The sequence below is a fragment of the Pan troglodytes genome, chromosome 9 (genome assembly GCF_028858775.2).
Source record: "Pan troglodytes isolate AG18354 chromosome 9, NHGRI_mPanTro3-v2.0_pri, whole genome shotgun sequence".
NCBI lineage: Eukaryota > Metazoa > Chordata > Mammalia > Primates > Hominidae > Pan > Pan troglodytes.
Genome location: NC_072407.2, coordinates 128,925,339 through 128,952,577, shown reverse-complemented (window position 1 = coordinate 128,952,577; position 27,239 = coordinate 128,925,339). Strand labels below are relative to the sequence as shown.

At 45.6% G+C, this 27,239-nt stretch overlaps 2 protein-coding genes across 6 annotated transcripts in view; one reads left to right on the top strand and one right to left on the bottom strand.

Annotated features, from left to right (window-relative positions):
* Positions 1 to 7,662: 7,662 nt before the first annotated feature.
* On the bottom strand, positions 7,663 to 10,340 carry LOC101059748 (putative uncharacterized protein KIRREL3-AS3). Its single transcript, XM_016922498.4, is given in 2 exon segments — positions 7,663 to 10,149; positions 10,151 to 10,340. Coding segments are annotated over 2 exon segments (726 nt in total). The 5' UTR covers positions 10,244 to 10,340; the 3' UTR covers positions 7,663 to 9,516.
* Positions 10,341 to 10,346: 6 nt separating this feature from the next.
* Positions 10,347 to 27,239, top strand: part of KIRREL3 (kirre like nephrin family adhesion molecule 3) — a 584,143-nt gene continuing 567,250 nt past the window's right edge. For all 5 annotated transcript variants that reach the window (XM_016922484.4, XM_016922483.4, XM_016922482.4 and 2 more), the window contains exons 1-2: positions 10,347 to 10,435; positions 12,816 to 13,231. In XM_016922484.4, the coding sequence (XP_016777973.1) occupies positions 13,177 to 13,231 (55 nt within the window). In that variant the 5' untranslated portion in view covers positions 10,347 to 10,435; positions 12,816 to 13,176. The remainder of the gene's footprint in view (positions 10,436 to 12,815; positions 13,232 to 27,239) is intronic.

Here is a 27,239-nt window from a genome sequence, read left to right as displayed (position 1 = left end):
GCACACCTTATTTTATGCCAGGAATCAGACTGACATGGCCACCGAGGCTTTTGCTCCAGACTTGCGTTAAACCCTTCCACATGATGAGAATCATTCCAAATTTTTAAACTGGCTCCATAAGCACATACCCTATGCTGGTTTCCAGAGAAGCCCTGAGTAGTGATTTTCTTGTGTTCTCCCAGGACTGAGTGAATCATCACCAAAGACTTGATTGTTCCTACAACTGCATCAAAAAGTCTTGTACATTTAGGAATCTCCTTCTCCGATACAAAAATAACAGCTCTCCTGCATAATTTTATTGCTTATGTTTTGGAAGATGGGGAGGGGGATAGTAGATAAGGACCCAATGGATGACAACGTATCTGATTCATTGGGTTTGAAACCAAATAAATTTAAGAATGCTTCCTCAAAGACCATCTCAATCCAGAGTAGAATAATTTGAGTATAGAAAGTTTACCTAATAAACATCAGATGATCATACCATAAACTCAGAATAAACCCTTTTCTGCCTTGTTTGTGTGCTCCTGGAACCTCCAACGCCTCCATAAGAAGAGCACCTTAAAACTCCTTCCTTCCTTATTTCCTTCCCTCTTCCTTTCCTTCCTCACTCCTTCCTTCCTTGCTTCCTTTCTTCTTCCTTCCTTCCTCCCTCCATCCCTCCCTCCTTCCTCCCCTCCTTCCTCCCTTTCTTCCGTTATTTTGTCAGTAAAGGGGCAGTAATGGGCGGCATACCATTAAAGTACTTGCACATTTTTGCAGGTAGATAATGACCAACAAATGTGGGCTTGATCATGATTAGTTTGAGGTCAGGATTGCCTTACTCCCTGAGGCCAGCTGATCATTGTTTACCTAAAAGTTTCAAGAATTAATGTTTGGTCTCTTTGCATTCCCTACATTTGGGCGAGGCTGGAGACTCATTGTGGCTCATGTTATTTTCGGCACCCTCACCTTTTCCCTTCTGCCCCCTTTCCCTGACCTGAACAGCAATTACTGCTTTACTGGGAGGCTGGATCAGATGTGGATGGATGAAAGAAGCAAGTCTACCCTGGGAAAGCAGAGCACAAAAGGAAATGAAGACTTCAATTTCTGTTTCCTTCAGGCATATTTAAGCAGGTTATCATTAGAAAAACCTGCGAGATATGCGAAATTCGAAGAAGATGTAATTGCAGAATAATACATACTATTTCTGATTCTATTTATGCATGTGCATGTAGAAACTCCTTCTTCTATATGAATTCAAATACATAACAAAAGACTAGGAAGGTCCACACCAAACTGCTGATAATGGTTACCCCTGGGAGTAGATTTGGAATGAGGGTGAAAGACATTTTTTTCAGTATTCACATTCAGTATTCTTTTGTAATCATTGATTTTTTTCAAAATGAGATTGTCTTTTTTAGTTTTTGCTTACATAAGTAATATACGGATTCTATCACCAGTAGTGAATTTTTTAACAATTTTTTAAGTATTTTCTTTCCCTTATGTTCTAAAAGGAAGGACCAAATTATTCAAAAAGAAAGTTTTAAAAATTAAGATTTCTTCATTTGAAACACATCCTCTGTCATTTTGGGGTGTCATTGTGCTTCCTGATCATGATTTAAAATAGATAGTAGTGAATCATCTTCCATAGCAAGTTTGACTCAGTCAAGTAAAAATGGTTCAAAGGAAATCAAAATTAGGAATTAATCTTCTCCTCTATTACCACAGTGATGCTTCTCCCATAGGGTTTTAATGCTTGTGTTTTGGAAGATGAAACATGAAATGGAGAACCATGGGGCAGTGGGTATCGGGGTCTTTAATTTAACTGGGACTAATGTCAGATTTGAATCCTGTTTCTTTCTGCTCTGAGGCCCTTGGTGAAATGCTTCTGTCCAAACACAGAAAATGCTTCCTTTTCAGAATATCTGTGTCACTGGATCACTTTTAGTTTCCCTTAAAAGCTTATACTGTTGTACTTTATAGCTCACCGGACTATAACAGATTCCTTGAGGACAGAATGGATATCTTTTTCATCTCTGTGTTGCAAGTGCCTATATGAAGCGCCTTACACAAAGTGGGTGCTCGAGAAATATTTGTGGCATGAACATTTGAGTGAATCAATAAATGGCTGGCTGAATCCAACAATCAGTGCCTCTGTGTTGGGTCTTCAACTGCGTTGGAAGGTACTTGAAGTCAGAGGACTATACGTCTTGAACCTTCTGCATCCCCTACAGTGCTTTGAGAAAGTAAAAATTCAACAAATGTTTGTTGATCAATTTCCCTATTTTAACAGATGATAAAATATGTTCACAGAGATTTATATTTTGATTTGTTTACCAGCCTACTGACAAGCAAGCCAGGGAGAGAAGCATTCTTTCCCTCATTTTGTAGATAATTCAAATTCAGATGAGGCACAGAAAGGTAAGATGTTTGACAAATGCAGGGAAGGGAGATTCACCTCCTGAACATTTCAGGTTACTTTCTGGCGACCTTTCTGGCCCCCTCAAGAGCCTAGTGTTTTCTGACTATGTGCCTTTTCCTTTCCCATGGGGAGCAGGCCAAAGCTCAGTAGAGGGTCCATTGCTTGGTAATCTCAGAATTTCAGGTAGTTAAAGTGGAAAGTGGCAATTCTTAATTAGGTAGTAATAGCATAATTATTTGAAAGTGCCTTATAATTACATGCCTCCTCTCCAAGCTCCTTAGCTGCCTTGACTGGGATCTCAAGTTCCTGTCTCCTGCCAGTCCCATGTCAACACAATGCCTGGGCCAGGCATTTACCAGAGATGGTTGTGTCTTAATGAGGGAGAAACACTCCAATGGATTCTCTCTCAAAAACTCAGAACTCATGGTCTATCATTGCTACCACACGGAAAGCTCTAGTTCAAATCATCTTACACACTGGCCAGATCAATGAGATGGGAAGTTGAGAGATCGCTGTGGAGCAATTTAATCCAGGTGCCTCTGGAATATTTATTACAAAGGGACTCAATGACCTCATTAAACCATCCCAAGGATTCCCCTCGATGTCATGTGCAGTTCTTCATTATTTCTAACTTCCCGTCCCATGAAAAATGGGCTTTCTATTGGTTTAGACTTAAAAGGAAAGAAAAATCACCATCACTCTCCAGCACAGAAAATCTTTCTACATTTTTCCTTCCTCTTGAGGTGGAATGTAGCTCCAAACTGACAGCCTCTGAGCAAGCAACATACCCAAATATCAGGGCAGATTGCAAAAGCAATCAGCTCAGGGGAAAAGCAAGGGAGCTGTCAGTCAGTAGCATCCATCTCCCATTTTGAAACATGGCTGACTGGATGAACACCTCTTCTCAAGAAAGGAAGGACCAAGGGAGTCATTAATGAAAGCAAGAAACTCAGCTTTACATCTCATTCAAAAGATGGATTCACTCCCCTCCTCCCGATCCAGGTGGGTGAGTTAGTTTAGTGTGGAATTCGTCTGCCCTCACTGAAAACTCCAGTTAGGCAATGAATTATTCCAAGTAAATTAAGTGTATTGATCCCCTCCCCTTTCTGACACTTTGCAGATATTGCTATCAAATCATGCTCCGTGCAAGTGTCAGTTTTTGCCACAGACATCTGAAGAAGAGAACAAATATTCTCTTGAGTTTCTCAGAGTGTAGTAAGTACTTGTGGAGTATAATAGGACATGAGCAGACCAGGGAGTGACATATGCCTGTGATGAGCCTAACTGGCTACCTTGTAATCTCTGCACACTCAGCTTATGAGAAGAGGGTCACTGGTTTACCCCTGGGTTCTTCAGGTAAGATTAGGTCAAGGTCATGGGTTGCATTTTACCTTTAACCACTTTTTATACAAATGCAAATGGATCAGAATGAAGATCAGGCAGAAGAGTATAGATAAAGATTGTGAATCTATCACAGTTCTGGGGAAACAATCAGATCACATACTCTATGCGTAGCAGGTAGTGCAATACTTTTATAAATGGTAAGGAGTCAGTCTCCTTCAAGGTGAAGGCATACATTATTTTGCCAGGGTCTCAGTTGAGGACTTGCTTCTTGTGGGTTCATTTTTCTTCCCCATTGTTATGGACTGGATGTTTGTGTTCCCCCCAATTGCATGTGTTGAAATCCTAAACCCCAGTGGGATGGTATTAGGAAGTGGAGCCTTTGGGAGGTAAATAGGTCATAAGGGCAGAGCCTTACAAATAGGATTAGTGCCCTTATGAGAACAGACAGGAGAGCTTCCTCTCTCTTCTCTCTGCAGCATGAGGATACAGATGGCCACCTGCAAACCAGGAAGCCCTTACCAGACAGTGGATCTGCAGGCACTTTGATCTCGGACTTCCAGCCTCCAGCACACTAAGAAATAAATTTCTGTTGTTTAAGCCACCCAGTCCATGATATTCCATTGTAGCAGCCTGAACAGACTAAGACTGTCAGATTCATCTTTTAATAATGATCAAACTCATCCTTTTTAAAATAATAAACTCTTAATCCTCCAAAAAAGAGGTCCTTTTTCACTATTATCCAGTTGAACTGTCTTTTTTGACCCAAAACTACCATATTAAGGCTGTTGAGTATTCTAAGGATGAATGGTCTAAGGATAAATCAGATATCTGACAACCGTATACTATGAAGTATTATTTCCATCCATATTAAAGCCCTTATCGCATGTGGAAATATTACGAATGAAAGGATATGATATCTGAGTTTGCTTCAGAATAATCCAGTGAGACAGAAGGAAGCAGGGAAGATAGATAGAACAGTATTTGCCATAGCTTGGTTATTGTTGGGGTCAAGTGATGGCCCATGGTGGTTCTAATAACATTGATTCTCAAATGTAATATGCATCAGAATTATCTAGGAGTTTTGTTAGAAAACAGGTATCTGGGCCCCACCTCAGAGGTTTTGATTCAGGAGGTCCCAGGGTGGTGCCTAAAAATTTGCAATTCTCAGGGGATGTGATGCTGTTGGCCCAGGGACCCCTTGTTGGGAACCACTGTATTATTCTATATCCTCTATTTTTATACGATAAAAAAAACCAATTTTGTTGTGCCAGTAAGAGCTAGCACAACAAAACAAAATGAAGGAGGAGTCTCTGCCTCTGCCTGCTCCCAATCTCAGGCAGACAGCAGCTGAAGAAGACAAAGAAGAGACGCAGACCTCAGAAAAACACTGAACCATCAACTCAATTCAAATTGGACTGAGTGTGGAAAAAATCAATGTTGGCTTTCCTCATTTACTTTGAACCTATGTCTGCATAATTGTTATACAGTATGATAGCTTCTCAGCTGATTTGGGATTGTGCCATTAAGAAATATGAATAAGCCGGGTTTCTTGTTTGTTTGTTGTTGTTGTTTTAATGCAAGAGCTAGAGTTAGGCTCTTGTATAAATCTTGTGATTTATACACACGGATGGCACCACTACCCACATTTACCTGAACGTGGGTCGGGTTCAAAATGTATAGTCAGGAATCTTTCTCTCCAGTCCTTCAGCTGCGTATCCAGAAGATGGATATGAAATTTCCTAGATCTAGTTTGATCTAAAGGCATCAGCTGATGAAGAAAGAAAAGTTCAAGCTTGGGATTGGATGCTCACAGGAAGGACATCAGGAGTTTTTGCTGAATTTTTCTTTATTTAAACACCATTAGCAAGCAATTACTATACGCCAGGCATTGGGCCATATATACTCTAAAACAGGCAAAAATAAATTCTGAAAGGTGGTCCTTGGCCTTAAAAATCTCATCTCTAGTTTGGAAGGTAAACATGTAAATAAATAGTTAGCATATTGACAGTTCTATAATAAGAGTTTATAAGAATACTGTGGAAACCTAGATGAATAGGCAATTCGTTTTTGACTGAGGAGAGGAAGGGGTGAAGTGAAGTTCTCATGGATGACATTCCAGCTGATTCTCGAGCAATTAGTACCTATTTACTAGGCAAAAAGACACAGGAAAGGAGAAAGACACACCAGGATGAGGAAACAAGTATAAGAAAGGTATGGAAAAGTAACAGTGTCTGCTGTCTCTAATCAATAAAGAGGAATTTGGCAAGGCTGAGGTTCAGGCTATGAAGGAGGGAACTGGCAGTAGGACAGGAACGCTATGTTGCTTTGACACTCCCTATATATCATGATAACAAGTTTATGCTCTATCTTGGTGACTACTATGAACTGAATTGTATCCTCCTAAAAGTCATAGGTTAAAGCCCTAACCTCCAATGTGACTGTATTTGGAGCTAGGGCTTTTAGGAGGCGATTAAGGTTAAATGTGGTCATATGGGGGGGGGGGGGGTCCTAATCCAATAGGACTGGTCTCCTTATGAGAAGAGGAGGACAGACAGATGTCTCACATTTGAGGACAGGCCATGTGAGGACACAGCGAGAAAGCAGCCATCCACAAGCCAGGAAGAGAACCCTCACTAAAACCTGGCCATGCTGGCATCCTGATCTTAGACTCCCAGCCTCCAGAACTGTGAGAACATGAATTTCTGTTATTTAAGCCATCCACCTATGATATGTTGTTATGGCAGTATGAGCAGATCAGGGCAGAAACCATCCACATTTTTAAGCAAGGGGATGATATTACAGAACTGCATTTGGAATGCACTTATGTGGTAGAACAGTAGGTTAGGCAGTGGAGAGGGTCTTTGTTAGTCTGCAGACTAGGCAGTGAGTTGAGGATGCTGTAAGTTCAGGTAGAGATGATGAAAATCTGGTCTAGGGCTGAGTAATTTGGAATATTTGGGTAGGAGGCACATTGATTGCTAGCATGGTAATAGAAAAGTTTTTGGGTGTGTATGTAAAGTTTTGTGTATATATGAACTTATATAACTTTGCATGTTACATATATTACTTAAATCTAATACGCTAATATATATAATTTTATTATATAAAGATGGGAAGGAAAAAGGAATACTGTATGTAATAAAGAAAAAGAAAAGTAAAACTTGTCATCTAAGAAGAAAGCCTAAAGGAACTTTGAGTGAGATCTTTCACTCCCTTGGCTGCTATAAAAGTTTACTAATTTATAACATAGGTAGGGGGTATGGGGGATGGTTCAGGGGAGGGGCATGAAAAAGAAGAATGGAGGAAAAGAATAAATGCAGTATAATTTCTAAGACTTTGAATATCACAAATGAGTCATGTAACTGGAATTTCACTTTGTCTTCCAATAATTTCCACATAATTAGCCTATTCATATCCACAAAAAGAGCACATGGCATATTCCAAAATGACACACAACCTGTTTCAAACCCTGAAGAATGAAGCTGAAGCTTGCCTTTGGTGCCATCCCCAGAGCTTGTTGGAAGGTCCTGGCCTACGCACCCAGCCAGCAATGACACAAGGCATGGAGCACTGCCATCTCCTTTCATAATATTTCTTATATCTTTTCTTCCCTGTAAATTACACACTCTTCAGGTATTTGCTGAGATAGAGAATGCAGCTCCCATGTGAATTGAGTACCCAGTGCCCTGCATGCATGAGCGTGTCAAGGCTAAACAGGTCTATTGTTCTTAAACAGTGCTGCCGGAGAATTGTATCCTTGTGCAGAATGATGCTGAAGAGATAAAAATATCTTTCATTTCTTTAGTGCCATGCCTCTTAAAGTGTGTTTCCACATTTTGCAAACTATATATAGGCTAAATTCATTACCCATCCTCATAAAATACAGCCAGAGCAGTGGCAGGCACATGCCAGATGTTTGACAATGGTTTAACAACAGAGGGAAGAATAAGTTAAATTGGATTCAGAAAACAGGAAATAGAATGTGGGGCACTAGGTAAAACTTTACCATTCATTCAGCAGTACGTAGTGAGAGCCTACTGCCTACCTGGGTAAGAGCTGTGGAGACGGCTGTGAACTAGAGGGGCGCTGTCCCCACCTTCATGGGGCTGCCAGGGTATCAGAGAAAATACAGGATTAAACAATTTTTACTGTAAAGTGTGATTCACATTAAGACAGAAGACGTACAAGGCATCCTTGTCCTCGCTCCCTTTAAAGGAAGTCTTTTCCAGTTAGCCACTCCGGCATCACCACTCCCTTACTTTAATAAAATGTTTGCATTTTGCATCCAACATGGTTGTAGATGTATGTTGAAGGAAGTCTGTCCTGGAACCCAGAACCAAGGCTGGATGTGGGGTCTGGTTCTGGGGAAAACAAGGAGATAAGGGAAAGACAATGAGTTCAGTAAGTTGGGGAAAGACTGAGGGTGCTCAGACTGAGTAGAATGAACACAAAGCAGTTTGAGGAAAGGTCAGAACCAATGACAGTGGAGAGGCCCACACAGATCTCAGGGTTGTCACTTGCTCACTTGTTTTTTTGGGGATGGAGACCCACCACTCGAAATAATCTGCCCTAACACTGATGGCATTAAAGAGCATTTCCATTTGTCTCCATGATGAAAGGTGTGGCCTCTGGAACAGAAGACAATGTGATTTTAGGATTCTGAAGAATCCTGGAGATCCACTGGCTCAAACACATCATTTAATAGATGAAGAAAGGTGTGCCCAGGTTCATTAAGGGGCCACATTGGTTAGCAGTGGCCAGGCCAGCGCCACATCAAAAGGCTCACCAGACTCCCTCCATGAGGCCTGATCCTCAATGAATCAGGGGAGCAGACAACCTGCCCTTCAGGGGATGCTTCTGAAAGTTGAATATCTGGTTCTCTGAGCCCTTTCCCTCTACAATGGAAAGACCAACTGCAGGGAGCAGGGGTTAAGGTCTCGTAATCCACCTACACAGAAGTAAGCAAGAAATCTGGTTCAGATAAATGAAAAAGAAATAGGCTAGAAGACTGTGACTGCCCAGGTCATAAAGGCTGCCACCCAGCGAGGACCTCTGACGACCATCTGGTCTCTGGAAGTGTACGTAGCTTGGAGTCCTTATTAACTTACCTACGACTGGAGAGTCAGGTTACCCTGAACTCCCAGTAGGAGGCTGTTCAAAATGTGTTAAATCCCTGGACAAAAGAGGTTTAACCAGTACTGGCAGGATATATGAAAAACAAAAAGGGAATGCGGTTTCTAATGTATCTCTGCAACAAATACTGTGAAGAGGCATTAAGCAGGCAATTCTCTGTACATGATGACTGCCCATCTCTTAAAAGAGCCGCTCCCTCTTCTTGGTGATAATGGTGTCTCATGAACACAGAATAGCTGTGACTGTGAGCCCGGCCAGCATGGCAGTGGGGGAGATGGAGAAGGATAGGACAGTGGGGACACTGGGCCCAGGTGGGGGCCCTGGACTGTTGCCTCATCCTGCAGCTTTCCTGCAGGGCCCCAAGCAAGCTAACCTAGAAGGATGCATCTCTAATGAAAAGGAAGGGCCCAGACAGATGCCATCCAGGGCAATTTCTCTTATTAAAATGTCAGTGAGATGTTTTATAATATTTTCCCACATACAGACCTGTATATACCTCTTTCCAACTAGAGGACAAACTTTCCAGGAACAGGAATTCTCATAGTCATTCCACATGTCTTTAAGTATCCAAAACAGGCCTTTGAACAAAGCGAGGGAATAACACATGTTAGACATTGGGCTGACAGCCACGAGGAAGGTCAGGAGAAAGTGGCGGTGAGCTGAGGTCTGCAGTGTGCCCAAAAGCCAGCCTGCTCCGAGCACTCGACAGCCGTACCCCTCACTCCTGCACCGGGACCCAGAACCTTGCGCATCACTCTCTTCGTCCCAGAACTCAGAAAACCCTGGGGGCAACAGGCAGCAAGGCTTGGAAGAGCAGGAGAGCAGGGCTTGGACGCTTTCCGGGGGAGCCTTGCCCTCCTGTCACTTCTTGGCCAGCCAGCAGCAGAACCTGGGGCCGGCCGGCATCCTCTGTAGGCTCCCGCCTCCGCGCGGGTCTGGGCCATCCAGCTCCGGCTCGCCCCGCTGGCGGAGGTGGGGGGCGGGGCCAGGGGCTCACAGGACCCAGCACTTGGCACCCGAGGCTTGGGGAGGGGGCTGGGGACTGATGGATTCGGCCTCCGGACTCCACGCCTGGCGAAGAAACGCTGGAGAGGATGCCACCTGCTGGCATCCCACCGGCTTGCACGGTGGGCACAAGAGACCTGGAGCCAGCCTGGATGTGCAGAAAACCAGAATTCGGGCGGTTTTCCAAGTTGCTGGCTTTCGGCTGTCTCTGTAGGGCTGCTGCCTCCACCGACTGTCCAGAGACCCCGTCCCCCGCGCGCCGCCCCCCGGACGCGAAGGCTTCCAGCAGGGGCGGCGGTCTCTCTCCTCTCCCCTCTTGCAGCGCACTCCGAGGTCTAGGGACTCTCCGCGCTTCTCCATCAGGTGGAGCCGTCGGCTCCTCGCCGCCTCCCTCCTCCTCCCTCCCCCGGAGCGAACCGCGCGCAGGCCGCCTTGCAGCGCCAGGAGGCTAACCGAGCCCCCGGAGGAGGTGAGGCCGCGGGCAGCCGGGCGGAGATGGCGGGGCCGCCGTCGAGGCTGGCGCCAGAGCCCGACCGGCTGTGGGTCCTGCAGGTACTGCTCGCGTTCTCTGCCCCACGTGGTGGCTGCTGAAGATTGCCGTGGGTTTTCCGGCACTCAGGCTTGATACGCCTCCTGGTCCTTTTAGAGGCGGGCAGCTCATCACTTAATCCAAGCTTTTTCTTTCTTTCTTTCTTTCTGCGGGAGACGGGAGGTTACAGGGAGGGAGTAGAGGGGAGTGGAGAGGGGAACAGCCCCAGCTGGCTGGGTGGTGGGGGTGAGGGGGATGCCTGGAGCCAGTAAGGGGGCCATGAGGCCAGTGTTGGGGGCCAATGGGAGAGCGAAACAAGATCCTTCCAACCTGGATCTCCCAGGCCCACCTCTTCTTTCCAAGAGTCAGTGCGAGCGTGGAGTGCAGACGCCTGTACGTGTGCCTGATTATTGCGTATTGCACACTTCACTAGCCTTGTGACCCTGGTTTTGTAATAGTTCCCTCGGGGGCTGAATTAAGCAAATCTGGGCCCTGGGCCATTGAGGAATTAGCACTCAAAATTAAACAACAGCTTAAAGGATAAATCTTTAGTTAAAACATCAAATGTTGCTACCTTTGATAGAGAATCTGCATTCTAGTGTTTGTCTCATTCCCTGCAAGAATGGCACGCAGACACCTGAAATTTCTCCCCAATAACCCCATAGGCTTAATGCAAAGCTACTACTAAGGTGACGGCGCTATACATAGAGTTATTTTCAGTCTTAATGTGTTATTTGGCATATGTTATTTACAATTATTTTTTATCTCCTCTGTGTGTTTCTGATTTGCCTCTTCCATTTATTGCATGATCTGTTACACCAGGCTAATGGACTCAGGCTCAGCTGACACTACTTCAGTAACTTGTTTGTTAATTTAGCTAATGGGCTGCCTCTTTTGTGTCCTTTTAGTTTCTGTTGCTCAACATTTCTGTTTCTCCTCCCAAAGTTTGCTTACAAATTTCCCTTTGTTATGTTTAACAGCCTCTAAGGGATGCAGTTAAATAAACTATTAAGTTAAGAATAGAAAAGTCAACAAAGCAGACACCTACTAATTTGTAGATCTTTGGTGTCAACTACCAGGTGTCAGCTCCTACAAGCACACTTCTATATGCCCCTGCTTCTTTCTTTCTTGTTCACAAATACCAAGGGATAATTTTTTAAAGTTAACATCCGCATGGAAACTTGGAGTTGGAATGTGCCTTGTAGTGAGCAGAGTCCTCAAAAGATGTGCTACTACTGAAAGAGGAAAGGCTAAGAGTTTCCCAAAAGACCTCCCCAAGGTCCAGGGACTGAAGACAGTAGTGATTGATTTTAGAATTCAATGCTAAATGGCACGTCAGCGGAGCGTCTTTCATTTTCCTCTCCTCTCTCTTTACCTCTCCTTCTCACAGTGCATAACGTTGAATATTTTTCTGTGTTGCTTTGTTATGTCCTTAGAGTTTGCATCTTGTGTGTATACTCTGCTTGCACACTAGATTATGAGCTTCTGAAGGCATGGTCTGTGCCTATTATTTTGCTTCCCTCCATGGCCTGCTTATACCAAGCATGCCTAAATGTCTATTAAGTAAATAGACCCAGATAAATTCATGTTGATATCCTGGAGGAAATCGAGTTTGATTTGAGTGTGGAGTGTGAATTTCATGATAGGTAAAAGACTTGAAGATCCTTAGGAGGCAGTTGCCTATGACCTTGGCCTCTCCTTCGCAATTGGACTCACAGCACCTCTTGGAGAAAAGACAGGCTCAGAGTGATGGAGCGCTCATTAGAGGAGAGGCTCTGAATGCAAAGACAGGCTGCTCCCCTGTCCTCGTTAGGAAATGCACAAACCAGGATAATGATAATAAATGGGTGTGTGTCACAAGCCTACTTGCCTTCCCTTTAGTTCCTGCATTTTGTCTTCCAGGAGCAGTGCAAAGCAAACTAAGATCCAAATGTTCAGGTTTTATTACCTACCCCCCCACCACCACAACCACCCACCCACCCACAGGAAACTCTCAGAAATGCAAAGCATGCTTATCTCTCCTCCAACTCCGAGCCTCCCGCTGCACACATTGGCCAAGTCCTTCCGAGGGAAAGATGCGCACCCCCCCTTCCTAGTTCCCTTTCAGCCCAGTTTCCAGTTCCTTTGCAAAGGCAGGGCATGCATGTTTTTGTGCACATGCATGTGGATAGTCATCCTTAACTTCACTGTTAAACAGGACATCATGTGGACAGAAAGTCACAGCTCCACTCCAAGCTCAAGATGCCTTTTGGTCAATAATGGTGACAAAAGCTGAATTTTTCCCTATTTAGGGAAAAGAAAGAACACAGCCGTTTCCCCCACTGTCCGTTTTGCATAGATCTCCTTTTTCCGAGTGTTTCCTCTTTAATTATGACCTGTCTCCCCTCCCTCTCCCCTCCTCAGCTTCAGTGAAAGGAGTCCTTCTGTCACTCGTCACTAGCTCGCTCGCTCACTGTGGGAGGAGCCCGCCTGAGGAAGCCGTGTGTCTGGGATGCCAAGAGCCAGAGAATGGATCTTCTCCGAGTGGGGACATTGCTGACAATCCCGGCTTCCCGAGGCGGCTAAGAACAGGCAGTTTGTGTCGGCTGGCTGCAGATACCCAGAGGCACAAAGAGACCGAAGCCACCCGGAGGGACCCACGGACGGACAGATGGTAGGCGCGAACCCGAGAGGACCGGCGGAGGCTGAGCACCGAGAGCCGCCAAGGAAGAGAAACTAACCACGGCCAAGTTACCCCGCCGGCTTTCCTTCGCTGCGCTAAGGAATGAAACCCTTCCAGCTCGATCTGCTCTTCGTCTGCTTCTTCCTCTTCAGTCAAGGTAGGACCCCTGCGCTGCTGGAGTTGGAAGAAAGTCGGCTGGGTTGTCAGGGCGCGGGAGGCTGTGGGCAGGAATGTGGGCAGGCTTCGGGAACTCGGACTGATGGATGCGTCTCTCGGTGCCGGGCTGAGATGCCCTGGCATTGCCTCTTTGCCTTTGCGAATGCAACAAAATGGTACTGTTTATTTTCCTTTGGAAAGAAGGGGTATGGGAGGGGAGGGGAATGACTTTCTCCTCTCACTTGTCAGTATCCAGCTCAAACTCTCCAATGCAAATGAATTCTTTATGCTTCTGGTATGTTAATTAGGTAGTATCTCTGTGGTTATGCCGCTCTGAACTTCTGGGCACCTCCTCTCCTTCAGACCCAGGCCAGGGAAGGAGACGGCAGGGAGGGAGAGCTTGGTTTAGGTGGATATTTCAGCTTGAATAGGGTCTGACTTGCACAAGTGTATTCAAAAGCGAATGTGTGTGGTTTGCACCGTTGAAAAGGGGGTTGCAATTACAGAATGTATTGTGGGGGGTAATTTGCAGTGGTTGGGAAAAGCTTGTAAAGAGTTTCATTGAACGTCATCAAGTTCCCTAAATTAGGTTGAATTCTGAATCCTACACAGCACTGAATTCAGGGTATAAAATGCAGTTTCGCCCGTGGTGCTGATTGTTTCCTTTCTGCAGCCTAGCAGGGGCAGAGAAGCAGGTGGACTCTCCAGAAAGAACTTTGCCACCTCTAGGCTCCTTGCCACTGGGAGCCCTGGGGCTGGTAGTGGTGCAGAAAGGAGAGGGAAATTCGGGAGAGGGAATGTGAGTGCCTAGTTAGCCAAAGGCATCGAAAGTCACCTGTGGAATTGAGTTTGGAGGGGCAAGTACATGGGTTCCTTCCCACTCTTTTGGAATGCCAATGCACCTCTGCCATCTGAGGCTGCATTTGTGCCAACCAACACAGCTCTTAGAGGTGCAAGACTCTCAGAAAAAATCCACAACAGAGCACGTCCATCTGTTGATTAAATGAAGGGTAAAAGTTTTCGAGAAAGCAAAGCACCGCCATGGGTGGCTGGCTTTGCAAGCAAACAGCATGTCTTCTGTTTCTCCCCTGTCGGGGAGAAGCCAAATATAAGCAACAACCTGGCTTCCTTCTTCTGCTCTTCCACCCGTGCTTGTGGTCACTGCAGACTTTCTCCTTATCTGTGCAGTTCACACTTTGCTTCTGGTCCTCCTGATGAAACCGAAGGGGCTCCTTCTTCATATTTGTATGTGCATACTAATGCCTGTGTATAATGATAATGTATGTACACACACACACGCACTCATGTGTTCATATGGTTGTGTGCTTCTCACCAGGGCTCCCTACAGCAGCAGGAAGATAAATTGCCTTCCCCAGAGTTTCAGGCTGAATGAATAAGAACTCTCTCAGAACACTGGTATAGAGACAGGTTCAGTTATATCACCATTTGGTAAGATTACCCTCTTTCTTGGATGTGTATGTGCTTGCTTATGAGCACACACACACACACACACACACTCCCATTCGTCTTTGCTTCTTACCAGTTCACTCAGGAAGTTTTGATATAGAACCCCTGAGAAGGAGGGAATCTTCCAACCAACCCCCCATAAACACACGAACTCACATTTGCATGGGACCAGTGCATGCTTTAATCAGCCTTTTGTGTATTTAGAAGCTTGATCCGTGATACTTATGTAGATTGGCATAAGAAGGCTATAGGTGTCTAAGTACCTCCCTGGCCGTCTGAATCATTACAGTGTACATCTTCTGTTGTGCTTATTTCTTTCTTGGTCTGGAGCTGTTTCTTGACTGCTTCATGTGAATCTTTAAATATTTACCTATGGAGGTTAAATGCTCTGTTTTATCTACCCCGAGTCCTGAGAGCGCTAGGAAGAAACCATAACATCATGCAGTTCTTAATGCCTTGTGCTCCTGGAGTGTTCTGAGCTTGGCCATCACTGTCCACCCTACCAAATGGTAGATACCTGGTCCAGAGGCTGGAAAACAGGTCTAAGCAAAAATGAGGAGACCCAAGTGGACATGGCTGGTCAGATACCCTGCATCCCTGTACATGGTGTGCTTCTTGAATAGACAGTGTCCGCCTATGGGAATTAAGGGGTCCAGCCATCAAGTGGGAAGGTGTTTTATGGACTTCACTGCAATGTGATATGGTTATCTTTTGCCTTGATCTGTGGAAATTTGTTCATGTGGATGTTGTTTTGAGCACTATGAATTCCCCAGAGGATTCTATTTGACCATCTTCACATATATGCTTAGCTCATTTACTGTGCCCCACCCCTACCCAGTGTCATGCATTCATCAACTTATTGGATAGAATGCATCCATGTCTAACAGGTCCTGGGAGGTCTAGCCCACATGGCTCTAAATGGCTTCCACTGTGATCCCCCGGAATGAGGCCTGAGGTTACACCCACCCCCGGCACCCTCACACAGCCACCTGCTTGACCCCTGCCTCCTGCATGCTGGGATGCCTCTCCCAGGAAATGTGAAGAGACTCAGGGGATGGCCTTTCCCTCAGAGACAACAAATGTCCAGGGTTGTTTTTAGTGCCTTATCTGGCACTCCGATGACATGGCCATCTGCTGTCCAGCACATCTCACCGTGGGAATCTGCATGGCACTTAGGAGTTTCTGGGAACAAGATTCCCAAGCTCCATGCTCCCAGTATCTTGGTCCCCGTGCAGACAGAGTGCTCCAAGCAGTGCTCTCAAGATAAAAATAAACTCTTAAAGTCCGTTCCAGCCATCCTTTTCTTCCTAATTTGTCAAATGTTTGTTTACCTTTACTTTTTCTTATAACCTTTTAGAGAGACAGAGAACAGAAATCAATGTATAATTAATATCAGTAATATGGTGGGTCCCTATTCTTTGAAAGTTTGGGCTTTTTATGTAGATTGAAATCAAGTATTTCTTTATCTTTCTTAAGGTGGCAGTAGTAAGGCTAAATAACATTCCTCCCGATTCCACCCCTGCCAGAGTCCCCAGGCCTGGCTCCCAACAAGGGAATGGAGAGCTGCCAGTGTGTATTGCTTGTGGGCTTCTCCCTTGCTGTGGATGCCTCTTCCCTCAGCTGTCAGGACGGTCATGCTTTGTTCAAAGAGGGATAATGTCACAGCACAATTTGCCTGCTGCTGAGAATAGACATGTTCTGCCCCTGGGTGAAAAAATAATCGATTCTTTTGTCATCCATAAACTTAGAGCTTGCTATATTTTTTCCTGTTTATCATTGCAGTTCACCCACAACTATTTCCTTCTGTGCCCTCCTTAAGCTTCAAGCCCCATCCCATCCAGCCTGCACATGCACAGCTTAGGTAGCTTGGAGGGAATAAGGTCCTAGAGGACTGATGACTCCCTGCCTCCAGGGAGATCTCCGATCTCCACCTCGGAGACAGGGGAGACAGACAGGGGAGCCACAGTGGCAAGAACTTGGCGCCTTCTACTCCAGACACTCGCTCTTAAGAAAGGTGGTCTCTTCCCCACTCTCTGGCATTTTGCTCAGGCATTCCTAGAGCGGCCTGTCCTGCCTTGTGATTCTGTGGTTCTGAAGGTTCTAGTTCTGCTGAACCCAGATCTTTTGGCTTTGCATGCACACTGTACTGTATTGGGGTAAAAGTGAAAACTTGCATTTACCTCTTAATGGCATCCCTGAGCTAAGGATGCATTTGAGGTACCATCTCCCTATTGGGAAGAATCTGAGCAGCCCACTTGCTCTCCTGCCTGGCTGGAAACACCAAAAGGGGCTGTCAGCAGCTGTCAGAGGGCAGAGGGTCATGGTGATCTGAATCTCCTAGGGAATAGAAAGGCATCTAGTAGACAGAAGGGTAAAATAGAGTGAACAGAGGGAGCCAGCCAGGGTGAAGGGAGCCATGGAGATGACAAGAAGCATGGAAAAGGAGGAGCCACTTCAAGAGGCTTGAACTAGCAAGGAGTTCCCTTGGGAGGGGCAGGGTTGGGGAGGCATCGGAAGAGAGCCTGAACACATCAGAGGTGGCCTAAAGAATGGAGGGATCATAGGGGGTACAGGCAGAGAAGGAATCAGCAAACAAAGTGGGGAGTGAACAGCAACTTTGGAAACACTTACACTCACTCAGAAATGTCATAAAGCAAAAGATGAGGGAAGTAATGTGTGTTTCTCCCTCCTACCAGAACCCCAAGTGGGATGACGTCTTGTCTAGAGGAAGAAGAATCAGTTCTTTTGTGCCAGAAGGTCAATGCACAGCTGCCAAGGGTGTGGGACCACTTCTTTAACAAATCTTCGGGTGGGGAAACTGGGGCATGTCTGTTGGAAATGGGGGTGGTTGCGTGTCTGTATCCCAGTAGGGAGTCCTCAGTTGCCAGCCAGACCTATTGAGGATGGAAAAGAAAGTCCCTAGGGGGAGGACGAGTGGGGTGGGGTCAAGGCCTTCACATTGCTCTAAGAGGATACCATGGGGTCCCCCTCTTGGGTGTACAGAGGAGGATTTGGCTTGGAACAGGCAGCGGCAAGCTAGGCATGGTACCAAGGAGCAGCCCTGCCTGGTGTGTGCCTGTGTTGGTGGAAGCCAGGGCCAGCAGGAGATGGGGTGGAGGAGGATATTAGGCCCGAAGATGCAGTTTTTCTTTTTTGTTCAGCCCAGTGGGGGTGACTTAGGCAGCATTATATTGCAGACCCAAAAAAGCACATGAATAATCCAGAGCAAATTGAAGAGATTTCAATAGCAAAATAATAACAATACTAATGATACCTTTGATTTGTGGAGTACTTTTCTTCCAAGGAGATAAAAAGATAAACTGTTTTGGAAACATGGATGACGAAAAGAAAATTGCCCATACTGGAGGAGTGAGGAGGAGGGCCAAAAGCACTGGTTTTATGGTCTTGATATAGACGGGGGATGCTAAGGGGGCTAGAGGGGCATAGGCATTATTTTGCAGCTAAAATCCTTATCCTTGTAAATTGTCGAGATGACCTTAGGTGAAAAACAGTGCAGGCATTTTTTATTGGGGTCCATTAAGAAACAGAGAGGCACTGAACTCGTCCTGTGCCTGGGAAGAGGGGTGTTCTAATTCATCAGTGGAGAAGGTCAGTAAGATCATGAGCATGCTGGAATGCACACTTCAACTCCCCCCACCACAGTGATCTTGACTTTAATGGTGGCACTTGCAGCAGAGTGATTGGAGCTCCAGTCTTGCCTCGAGGCCAGCGGACATCCCAGCACTCTCGGAGCAGGGTCGGTGGGAGCAGCTGCTCTGTGGGGCTAACAGTTCCCTTGGATTTCATATCCCATCACAGCTATTCATAAGGGAGTCAGCAGCAAAGCCAGCCAGTATACTGCACCCAGGTTGTAATCGCTTCATCCTGTATTCCAAGTAGAGTGGGATTTTTATTTCCAGTTAGAGGAATGATGTGAGAATCGACTGCACCGAGACACAGTACTGTTCCATACGTCATTGCATGTCATTTTCTTTTCCCAAGAGAAAGTCAGAATTTACCCAGTTAGAAGTGCATGTCAAGTAAGAACATAGATACCTTATAGATCATCAGAATACTTCTCTCATGGTCGGGGAAGGGATACTATGTCCTGCCATCTGCCAAAGCTTTATTATGAAGCACGGAAGGGCTTCAGTCCTCTCAGAAGGCACACTGTGCCATAGAGCCAAGGGTCACAAGAGGGTGGGGGATCTTCTCCCCCATTGAACCTCCCCCTACTGCACGTTAACTTTCATTCACTCATAGCTTCTAACCCACTGAAGGAGCTAGGACCATTATGCTTTTTAATTCTTTTTCTCCTCTCCCAGTGGTAAAAATGAGTATTCTGGCTGTATACTTCTAGAAGTTGGTAAATGTCAATATTGGATAAGTGTTTCCTTTATATCACTGCAATTTAGCATAAGCTGCTTGGAAACAAATGTCTTCCATAAGCATACAATGTTTCAGTGAGTACACAGTCAACACCACTATGAACATTAAATAAATGTCAGCTATTCCTTGGCATACTTGGTAACAAGTTAAAGCCATGGAAATAGCGGCCAGCATAGGTGAATCTGCTCTGTGTGGAGCTGTTCTGTTGGGGCATGAAGGGTGGAAAGAGGAAGTCATCCTTCTTCTCCTTGGAAATAACTGCAAAGGGGGCAGCCAAACATAGACACCTGCCTGCATCCCCTGGACAGGTTTTTCCTGGCATCTGGAAGCCTTCCCATGCCCTCCTGACCCCCTACTGAACACATACACACACACACACACACACGCACACACCACTTAATGTTAAATCAGTGTGATATCTCCAGAATCAGCCACTTTTCTCAAATGGGAGCTATGCTCTCACCCTACTGTTTGCCTGTCTTCATAGGCAAAGCAAAGTAGATTTATCTGAGGCTGATTTTTTTTTTTTTTTTGATAATTGAAACTAAAACTGCAATGGATGGCCTATGTATGTCAGTATAAGAAAGGATGCGTGCACATCGTGCTGAATTATCTAGATGGTCTGCTCACTTGGCCTGTATTCATTGGATGGTTGTTGCAAGTTCAGATTCTTTTTAACTTACGCCTGGACAACTGGAATCTGAAATCTGAGGCCAAGAGTTGCAGCAATAACAAACAAACATCGCTGTCACTATTCCACATTTTCCCCCAGGGGCTCCACATAGTCTAGTGTCTCAGTGGGTGAAATATGCTGTTCCTTCCTTTGTGATCAAATACCATTTTATGACACTAAGGCTCAGCCCTTGGCCACTCAGCCAGCACTCACTGTGGGCCTCCTATGCAGTAGGCACTGTGCTGGGGCTTTTGATGCAAAGATAATGAAGACCATGTTTCTGCCCCAGAGCTCTTAGTCTGGTTGGGGAGCAGACACTTCGATTAAGGTTACAATATGATGGGTTCAGAGCTGTCAGAGTGTTCTGAAAACAGGTGGATCAGCAAAGGCATCAGAAAAGGTTGCACAGAGGAGATGACATCATGCTTGATATTATAGGATGCTCAAGAGTTCTCTAAACGAAGCATGAAAAGCGATTTCCAGTCTCTTACATACCTTACAGTGTATGCAAATACCAAAGGCAGAAGAGAATGCGATATGTTCAGAAGCCATGGGCAGTATGATGGCTAGAGTGCTGCTGTGTTAGGGAAGTGGGAGAGGAAGCTTGGGAAGGGAAGAGTCAACTTGTGAATGGCCATGGGTGCCATTATACATCTTTTGAGGATGGATTGAGATAATTAAGTAAACACCTGAGAAACATTGCTAGTAGCCTATGGGTTTGTGGTCCTCTCTACATCACGGGTTTAGGGATCAACATGTTATTTTTACTTCTTGGTATTTCTTGTGTTTCACATGGGGCTAAAAATGTAAAATTGAATGGAAATATACTTTTTAATCTTTCTTTCTAGCTGATGGATGAAGTGAGCAAGAGAATAAGTATGGGGGGAACTGACCTTAATGGTTAGTCCACATTCCAGAGAGGAGGCACAGAAGGATGGTGGGTAGATGAATGCCAGAATGATGTGTTAGCTAAAGAATGTGGAAGAGAAGAAAAAAGATCATGGAAACACACAGAGGCAGGACTGCTGGCTGCACGCTGGACTTGAGCAGAAAGAGTGCATTGAGGAATGGGATTTGCCAGTTTGTGGATCCCCTTGGCTAGTCAGAGGCGCAGGCAGCCTAACATTGAAGATGAGTGCTAACCAGAAGGGGAAACAGCACTGGAGTAGGTGAGCACAAAAACCTAGGGACATTTTGCTGATGATGTCTTTCTTGTTCTCAAGAGGGAAGCTAAGTTATACTGGCTTTAGGGAAACCCAGGTTACAAGTGAAACGATTCTACTCAGAAGATGTTGGAAATGTTTTACAAGGCTCTGGCACTGAGTACCCTTTCATTTAAGAGTAGAGAATATCATCAGATCTACCTGTATGTTCCACACTTTGGCCTGTTCTCTTCAGGAACTGGTAGAGGCTAGCAGGACAAGCTCAATGGTGAAGCAAAACCCCGATTGTTCAGCAAGAAAGAGACAATGTTATTTCCATGACTGCGGATATGTAAGTCTCAAGTCTAAGGCTGGCCCACTGAATAGTCTCTCATTGCTGAGAGTGTTCTGACTCACGGTGGAATTCAGGCCATCAGGAATGTAGGAGTCAATTCCTGAGAAATGGGTTAGAGAGTAGACTAGATGACGTCCAAAACCTCTCCAACTGTAAGATTCTCTGAATATTATCTCTTAGCAACAATCTATTTATTTTGGATGACACATTTCTAGGGGGTAGGTGATGCATTCTATTTGCTCTTTGCCAGCAAATTTTCTTGTAGGTGCCTGGCAAATTCTTTTGGTTGTTGAGGGTGTTGTTAGTTGTGGCAGTAATTATGTTCTTATCATGATGATGGTGATGATAACTAGCATTTGTGTAAAGCTTCATAAGTTGCAGAGTGGCTTTCACAAGCACTACCTCATTTCATCAGCAGAAGTAATGAGAAGTGGGCATTATTGCTGTCATACCCCCAGAGAGGTTACTTTGCTTGACTAAAGTCATTTTCAGTCTGGTTCACTTATTCATGTGCCTTGATGTTCCTCAAGATGCTGGTACATCCAGCTGTTCCACATCAACACTAAAAAATGCAGGAGAGTATCCTAAGCTGTGGTGTCATAAGACAGGTCATAGTCTTATAATCTGTGGCAATCCCCAGTGTCTAGGCCTGGAAAAGGATTTTAGGGAGCTTCCTATGAAAATCATGCATCCGAATCCCAGGTCTGACCTTCGAACAAGTAGGCAGCATTGTAGTTCAATTTCTTTTTTATTCCAGACTCTTTCTGAGTCAGTTTCTTTATCTTTCTGGCATTCAGTTTTACCTCGGGGTACAAAGTTTCCAGAGGAAATAACAGGCCAGGCTTTGGGGCTGAAGAGTAATTAAGGACATACTGCTTGAGTAGCTTCTTTTGTGGCTGTTCTGACAAATAATAATAATAATAATAATAATAAAAAGGAAGGAAGCAAAGGCAGGGACTTTGCTTCTCTTAATTGGTTGATTAAAATCCAAGTCTTTCATCACCCTTGGTGTCTAGCACACTATTGGGCACATAGAAGGCTGTGAATAAGTGTGGAAATATTGGAATGGAATGAGGGGTAATGAGAGGAGAAGCCAGCAGTGCTTGTAATATCAGCACATGGAGAGATGCTGAGAGGGCCCTTGGCAGGAGGCAGAAGAAGAACCTGACTAAGTGAAGTGTGGACGTGCCCTGCAGGAAGTTGTTCCTTTCTGGAAGGCCTTGAATGCACTTTGGGTCACCAGAGACAACGCCAAGAGAAACAGCCTCTGCCAAGCCACCCACTGCTCAGCTTCAACAGGAAACCATCGCGTCCTTCTGTTCTTTAATGCATGTCAGTGCCCATTTCTGTCAGTCACCTGCAAATGTCACAGGTGACTCGGCTCTGGTGCAGCGTGACAGTCCACCTGTCACCTTTGGCAATGCTGGGAGCAATGACAGCTTCAGAGTAACACTGGGGCCCGGTTGGTTCATTGCGCAGGAAGCTTAGCACTTTCATCCGGGAGTGGCAGGAGGAGTGATTCCCACCCTTCCCTGCCTCACTGACCTTGTGGCAAAGAAAGCAAAACCACCACTTAATCCCTCAGTGGTTGCGTTCCCTAAATCCTAGGACCTGCACTTTTCCTGCGTCTTGCTAGAGGACGCTGGGGTCCACCCCACATTCACAAGGAGTTCTGTTTCTTCAAGGAGATGCCCTCTGAAGCCTTTTTCTTACATAGGAAGCTGCACCTGAGTGAGGGGCAACTGCGGAGGCAGAGAGGAGCTGTTCTTTTGAAGCCGCACCAAGAGCTGGGGCACTATTTTGGGCCCTGACGCCAGGTGAAGGCTGCAGTGCCTCAGTCAGCCTGATGGTGGCAGCAGCAGCGCTTGCAAAGCCCTGAACCTGCCCAGAGAGAGCAGAGCCCGGGAGGTCCCTTAGGACTGGGAAGGGGAAAGCCTAGTGGCTGCCGGGAGCTGGGAAGGGACAGGAGGGATAGGTGGACTCTCCTCCTCGCCTCTGGGTGGTGAGGGCAACGTTACAGATGGCGGCGGCTCTCGCAGGAGGCGGGTTCCTCTCTCCTGATTCTGCAGGGTGTGAGGGTGGAGTGTTTGAGGGGATCCGGATGAAGGGTGGCAGCAGCTAAGGGGGTACAATTGCAAATGCCCAGAGGGGCTTGAGAGAGCTTCAAAGAGAGGGAGCGAGGAAGCTCAGCCCACCACACGGGTTTCCCTGCCACAGGGATGATGTTTCTCTCCTGTATGTGAAGCTGAGTCCTCCCCAGCAGGGGGACCGCCAGCCCAGAGCCCCTACCTCTCCCTAGAGCCGCCTCCAGGCCTGTGCCCCCTGCCCCGCTCCAGGCGTTTTCCCTTCCACAAGGAGTGATTCCACCCTTCCAGGGTCAGGGAGCCAATATTTCTGTTGTCATTCCCCGCAAATGCTGAAAAAACAAAACAAACAGATGCTAAAATGAGGCTTCATTATTCCTGATCTCCTGGGCAGGCTGTGGAGGTGCCACTCTGTTTTCACCTCTGGATGGTATCACTAATTTCCAACGACACCATTATAAAAAAACCACCACGGGCCGTGGTTGTTTGAACATCCTTCCAGGCAAGATAACTGGATCCTGGCCACAGGCCCTGGAAACAATGGCCTTCATGCTGCAGGAGAGACACCGGGGGAACGCTGTTGGCCCTAAGACTTCGTCATGCCTTTCTTTACCTCCAAGGGGGTGGCGGCTCGCCTTTTTTGCCACTTGATAATTGTGACGAGATGTGTCTGAGATCCCAGAGTTGATCCACAGGCAGCGTGAACTAAGATAGCGGGAATAGAATGAAGGAAAGGTGCAGCCACCATGGGAACAATCCACTCCCTTGTCTGGTCTGCAGCCTGAGTGGTTGGTAGAGCTGGCGGTTTATGTTACCTTTGGCCTTTCATTCGGTTTTTCTGAAGTTGCTGGAGGGATTTTCTATACGGTGTGCTGAGACCCCAGCAGCTTCCCTCACCTGACTCACCATCACAGTCCCTTGCAGCTCTCTCTGCATCAGGGTGAGCTGCCACTGCCCCCTTTGTCCCCACAGTGCCAGCCTTTCTGGGCAGTGGAGTTGGGCTGAAGGCAGGATTGCTGTCTTCATTTTACTGATAGTTCTACTAGCAAATGCCAGGTGACTTCTTCAGCATCTCTTGTAGAAAAGAAAACTTTTGCATAAGTTTTGCAAAACCTTATTTCAAACTGCAGAGTTGATGCTACAAGAGTAGAAGAGGAAACATAGAGCTGCATAGTTTGAGAATTTACTGAAAATAGTGGGGACTGAGCTCCTCTTCAAATTAAAAGATGTTATACCAACGAGGTGTTTGACCTTGGCCCTGCTGCCCCCCGACCCCTTGATTTGGCCACTTTTTCCCTTTCTCCTTTCACCAAGAGCTGCGTTAGTGTTTTGGGATCCCTTAATAGAAAGCTGAACTGGGGAGGGAGGAGAGTGGTGAGAAAAAAAATCAAAACCTGTAATGGTTTCAGTGTGCTGGCCTCAGCATGTTTCTCTACCCCCAAAGCCTTGTGATTGCTGAATGGGGACCAGCCACGGGGAGATGGTACTGAGGCCTATGGCCAGGTCCTCTGCTGAGTTTTGCATGCATTCCCTTATTACATCCCCTAGCAATCTAATAAAGTAGGGATCCTTAGACCCATTTGCTGATGAAAACTACTGAGGCTTAGACAGATTTGGTAACTTGCCTGAAGGTCATTCGACTGGAGAGTCAAAGACCTGCCAATCAAACACCCTTGTGCAGACCCCTTAAAGCCCTTGCTGCCACTCCGTTCAGGAGCCACCTCCAGGCCTATGCCCACCTGTGCCCTCGACACGGCTGTGGAGGCACCAGTATTTCTGAAATTCTATTTTCTGAAATTCTTCAGGAAGGATTTCAGAAATACTGGTGCCCCGACAGCTGTGTGACTATCAGCAAGCCACAGAAACCCCTGCCCTGGCCAGTGGGTCCCCTCCTTCATAGCTTGTAGGATTTGGGACGGAGAGCTGATAAAAATGGAAGAAAACCTCTTCCCCCAAACAAAAGCTGAGTAAGAATTTGAGAAGCTTTCCTCCATGGCTAGCGACTGCTCTCTGCCTCCACAACCCACTTCCAGTATAGCTTAACATTTTGAAAGCCAAATGCTGATTTCTTAAAAAGAATTCATCATCACCCAGCTTCCCTTCAGTGGATTAAAAAATAAATAAATAAATCCCATTCTGCTTAGGGAGAGTTGAGCCTTGTGGTAGCTGTGTGCTGGAAGAATGGAGCTACTCTACATAAAAAGACTTTCTGGGACTTCAGAACCCTCCTTTTCTGTCAAGTCTAGAATAGTAAAAATATCAGGAGATTACGTGTTTCTGAAATGATTAATAATGGTTATTGGGGGAAATAAAAAGACTCTTAGAATGTAGGAGAGCCTGAATGTCATAGAGCCTATGATTCTTTTCACTTTGGTCTCGGCTGGTACAACTTACCTTGTGTCAGAAATCATTTTAGAAGATGGCACATGTCTACCCAGGCCATGCTTAAAATTGTAATATTGGTTTAAGATAGACACTTACGATAAACTAGCAAAACATGAAAGTTCTTTGAAGTTTTCAAAGCTCCTTTAGATCGAATCAGAGCAATACAGAGGAGGAATGCAAGGAAGATAGATCTCTGCATAGAATACTTCAAATGCCTTCTTTTTACTTCAGTGGGACATGCCGTCATATCAACACAGCCTTGGCAGCTGATGCCAGGGTTCCAAATCCATATCGATGCTCCTTTCTCTGGGCATGAGCTTTGTTTTGGGTGTTCTCTTCATCAGATTGGGACAGAGGTTTTTGCAGAGAGAAATCCATACTTTACAGGTGAAAACAGCTGAATACTGGAACTGGTCAGAATCAAGACATACCAACCAGAAAATCTGAACACTTACGTCTCTTGTTTGTCTGTGAAAATAACAGGAAATCTACCTTTCATTCTTATTATCAACAGATATACTAAGATCCATGCCATTGTATTCATGCCAAGGAAAGTTTGAAAATACATAGACAGTTGTATTTTTTAGTTAAATTGTCTTAGTCTTGTTCATTGTTGACTTTATGCGTACTATAGACTCTGCTAGATTTGCTCACTCACAATTACAATGGAAAAGGAATCTTTGTGGGTCAGTGTATCCCCCTAATTCTAGGTGTAGACTCCCTTTGTGTGTTCCTGACAGGCAATTATCTCACATATCAAGGAAGTATTAGGGTCTTTCTATGGTTCCTGGGTTATCTGAGTTCATAGATTCTCTATCACCGTGGTTCTTCAAGTGTGGTCTGCAGGTCAACTTGGAGATTGTTAGAAATCCCCATTTTTGGACCCCAGCCCAGACCTTCTACATCAGAAGGGTTTTGACCAGCAGCCTGTGTTATATCGAGCCCACCAGCTGCTCCTGAGGCCTGCTCAGCTTTGAGCACAGGTGCCATCAAGGCTGAGTCTTGCTTCCTTATGGTGTCCCCTCATTTTCACCTCCATGTGGACACTGCTGATAGTAAGTCTACAAGGGAGTCGAAAGTCACTTTCTAACCAGAGAATTTAAGGTGACTCATGGGAGCTGCCTCTCATGTTTTCATGTTACATCAGGAATCAGGATCTGTCCTGAGCATAGGAAGCCAAACTTACGATAAGGTCATACCTATGATGTGGAACACAGCAGCTATACCAATCCGTCACTGACATCATTGCCTTCCTCTCACAACTGGAAAGAAATCAAGAGCGCTTCCTTTCAGCATGGCTTTCCTCCCTGTCCCACCCCAGTGGAACCCAGGGAAGCAATGTCATAATCTATGTTGACAGGGAAGAATGTCTCTAAGAGTAGCCATAGATTTTCTTCTACCTGCACTTTAGAAAGTTGATTTTAAAGTCAATGCTGTACACCAGAGATGCTCTTGTCCATAAAGGATAGATTTTCTGTTTTGTACAGTGAAGAGATTCAGAATGTGTATAATAA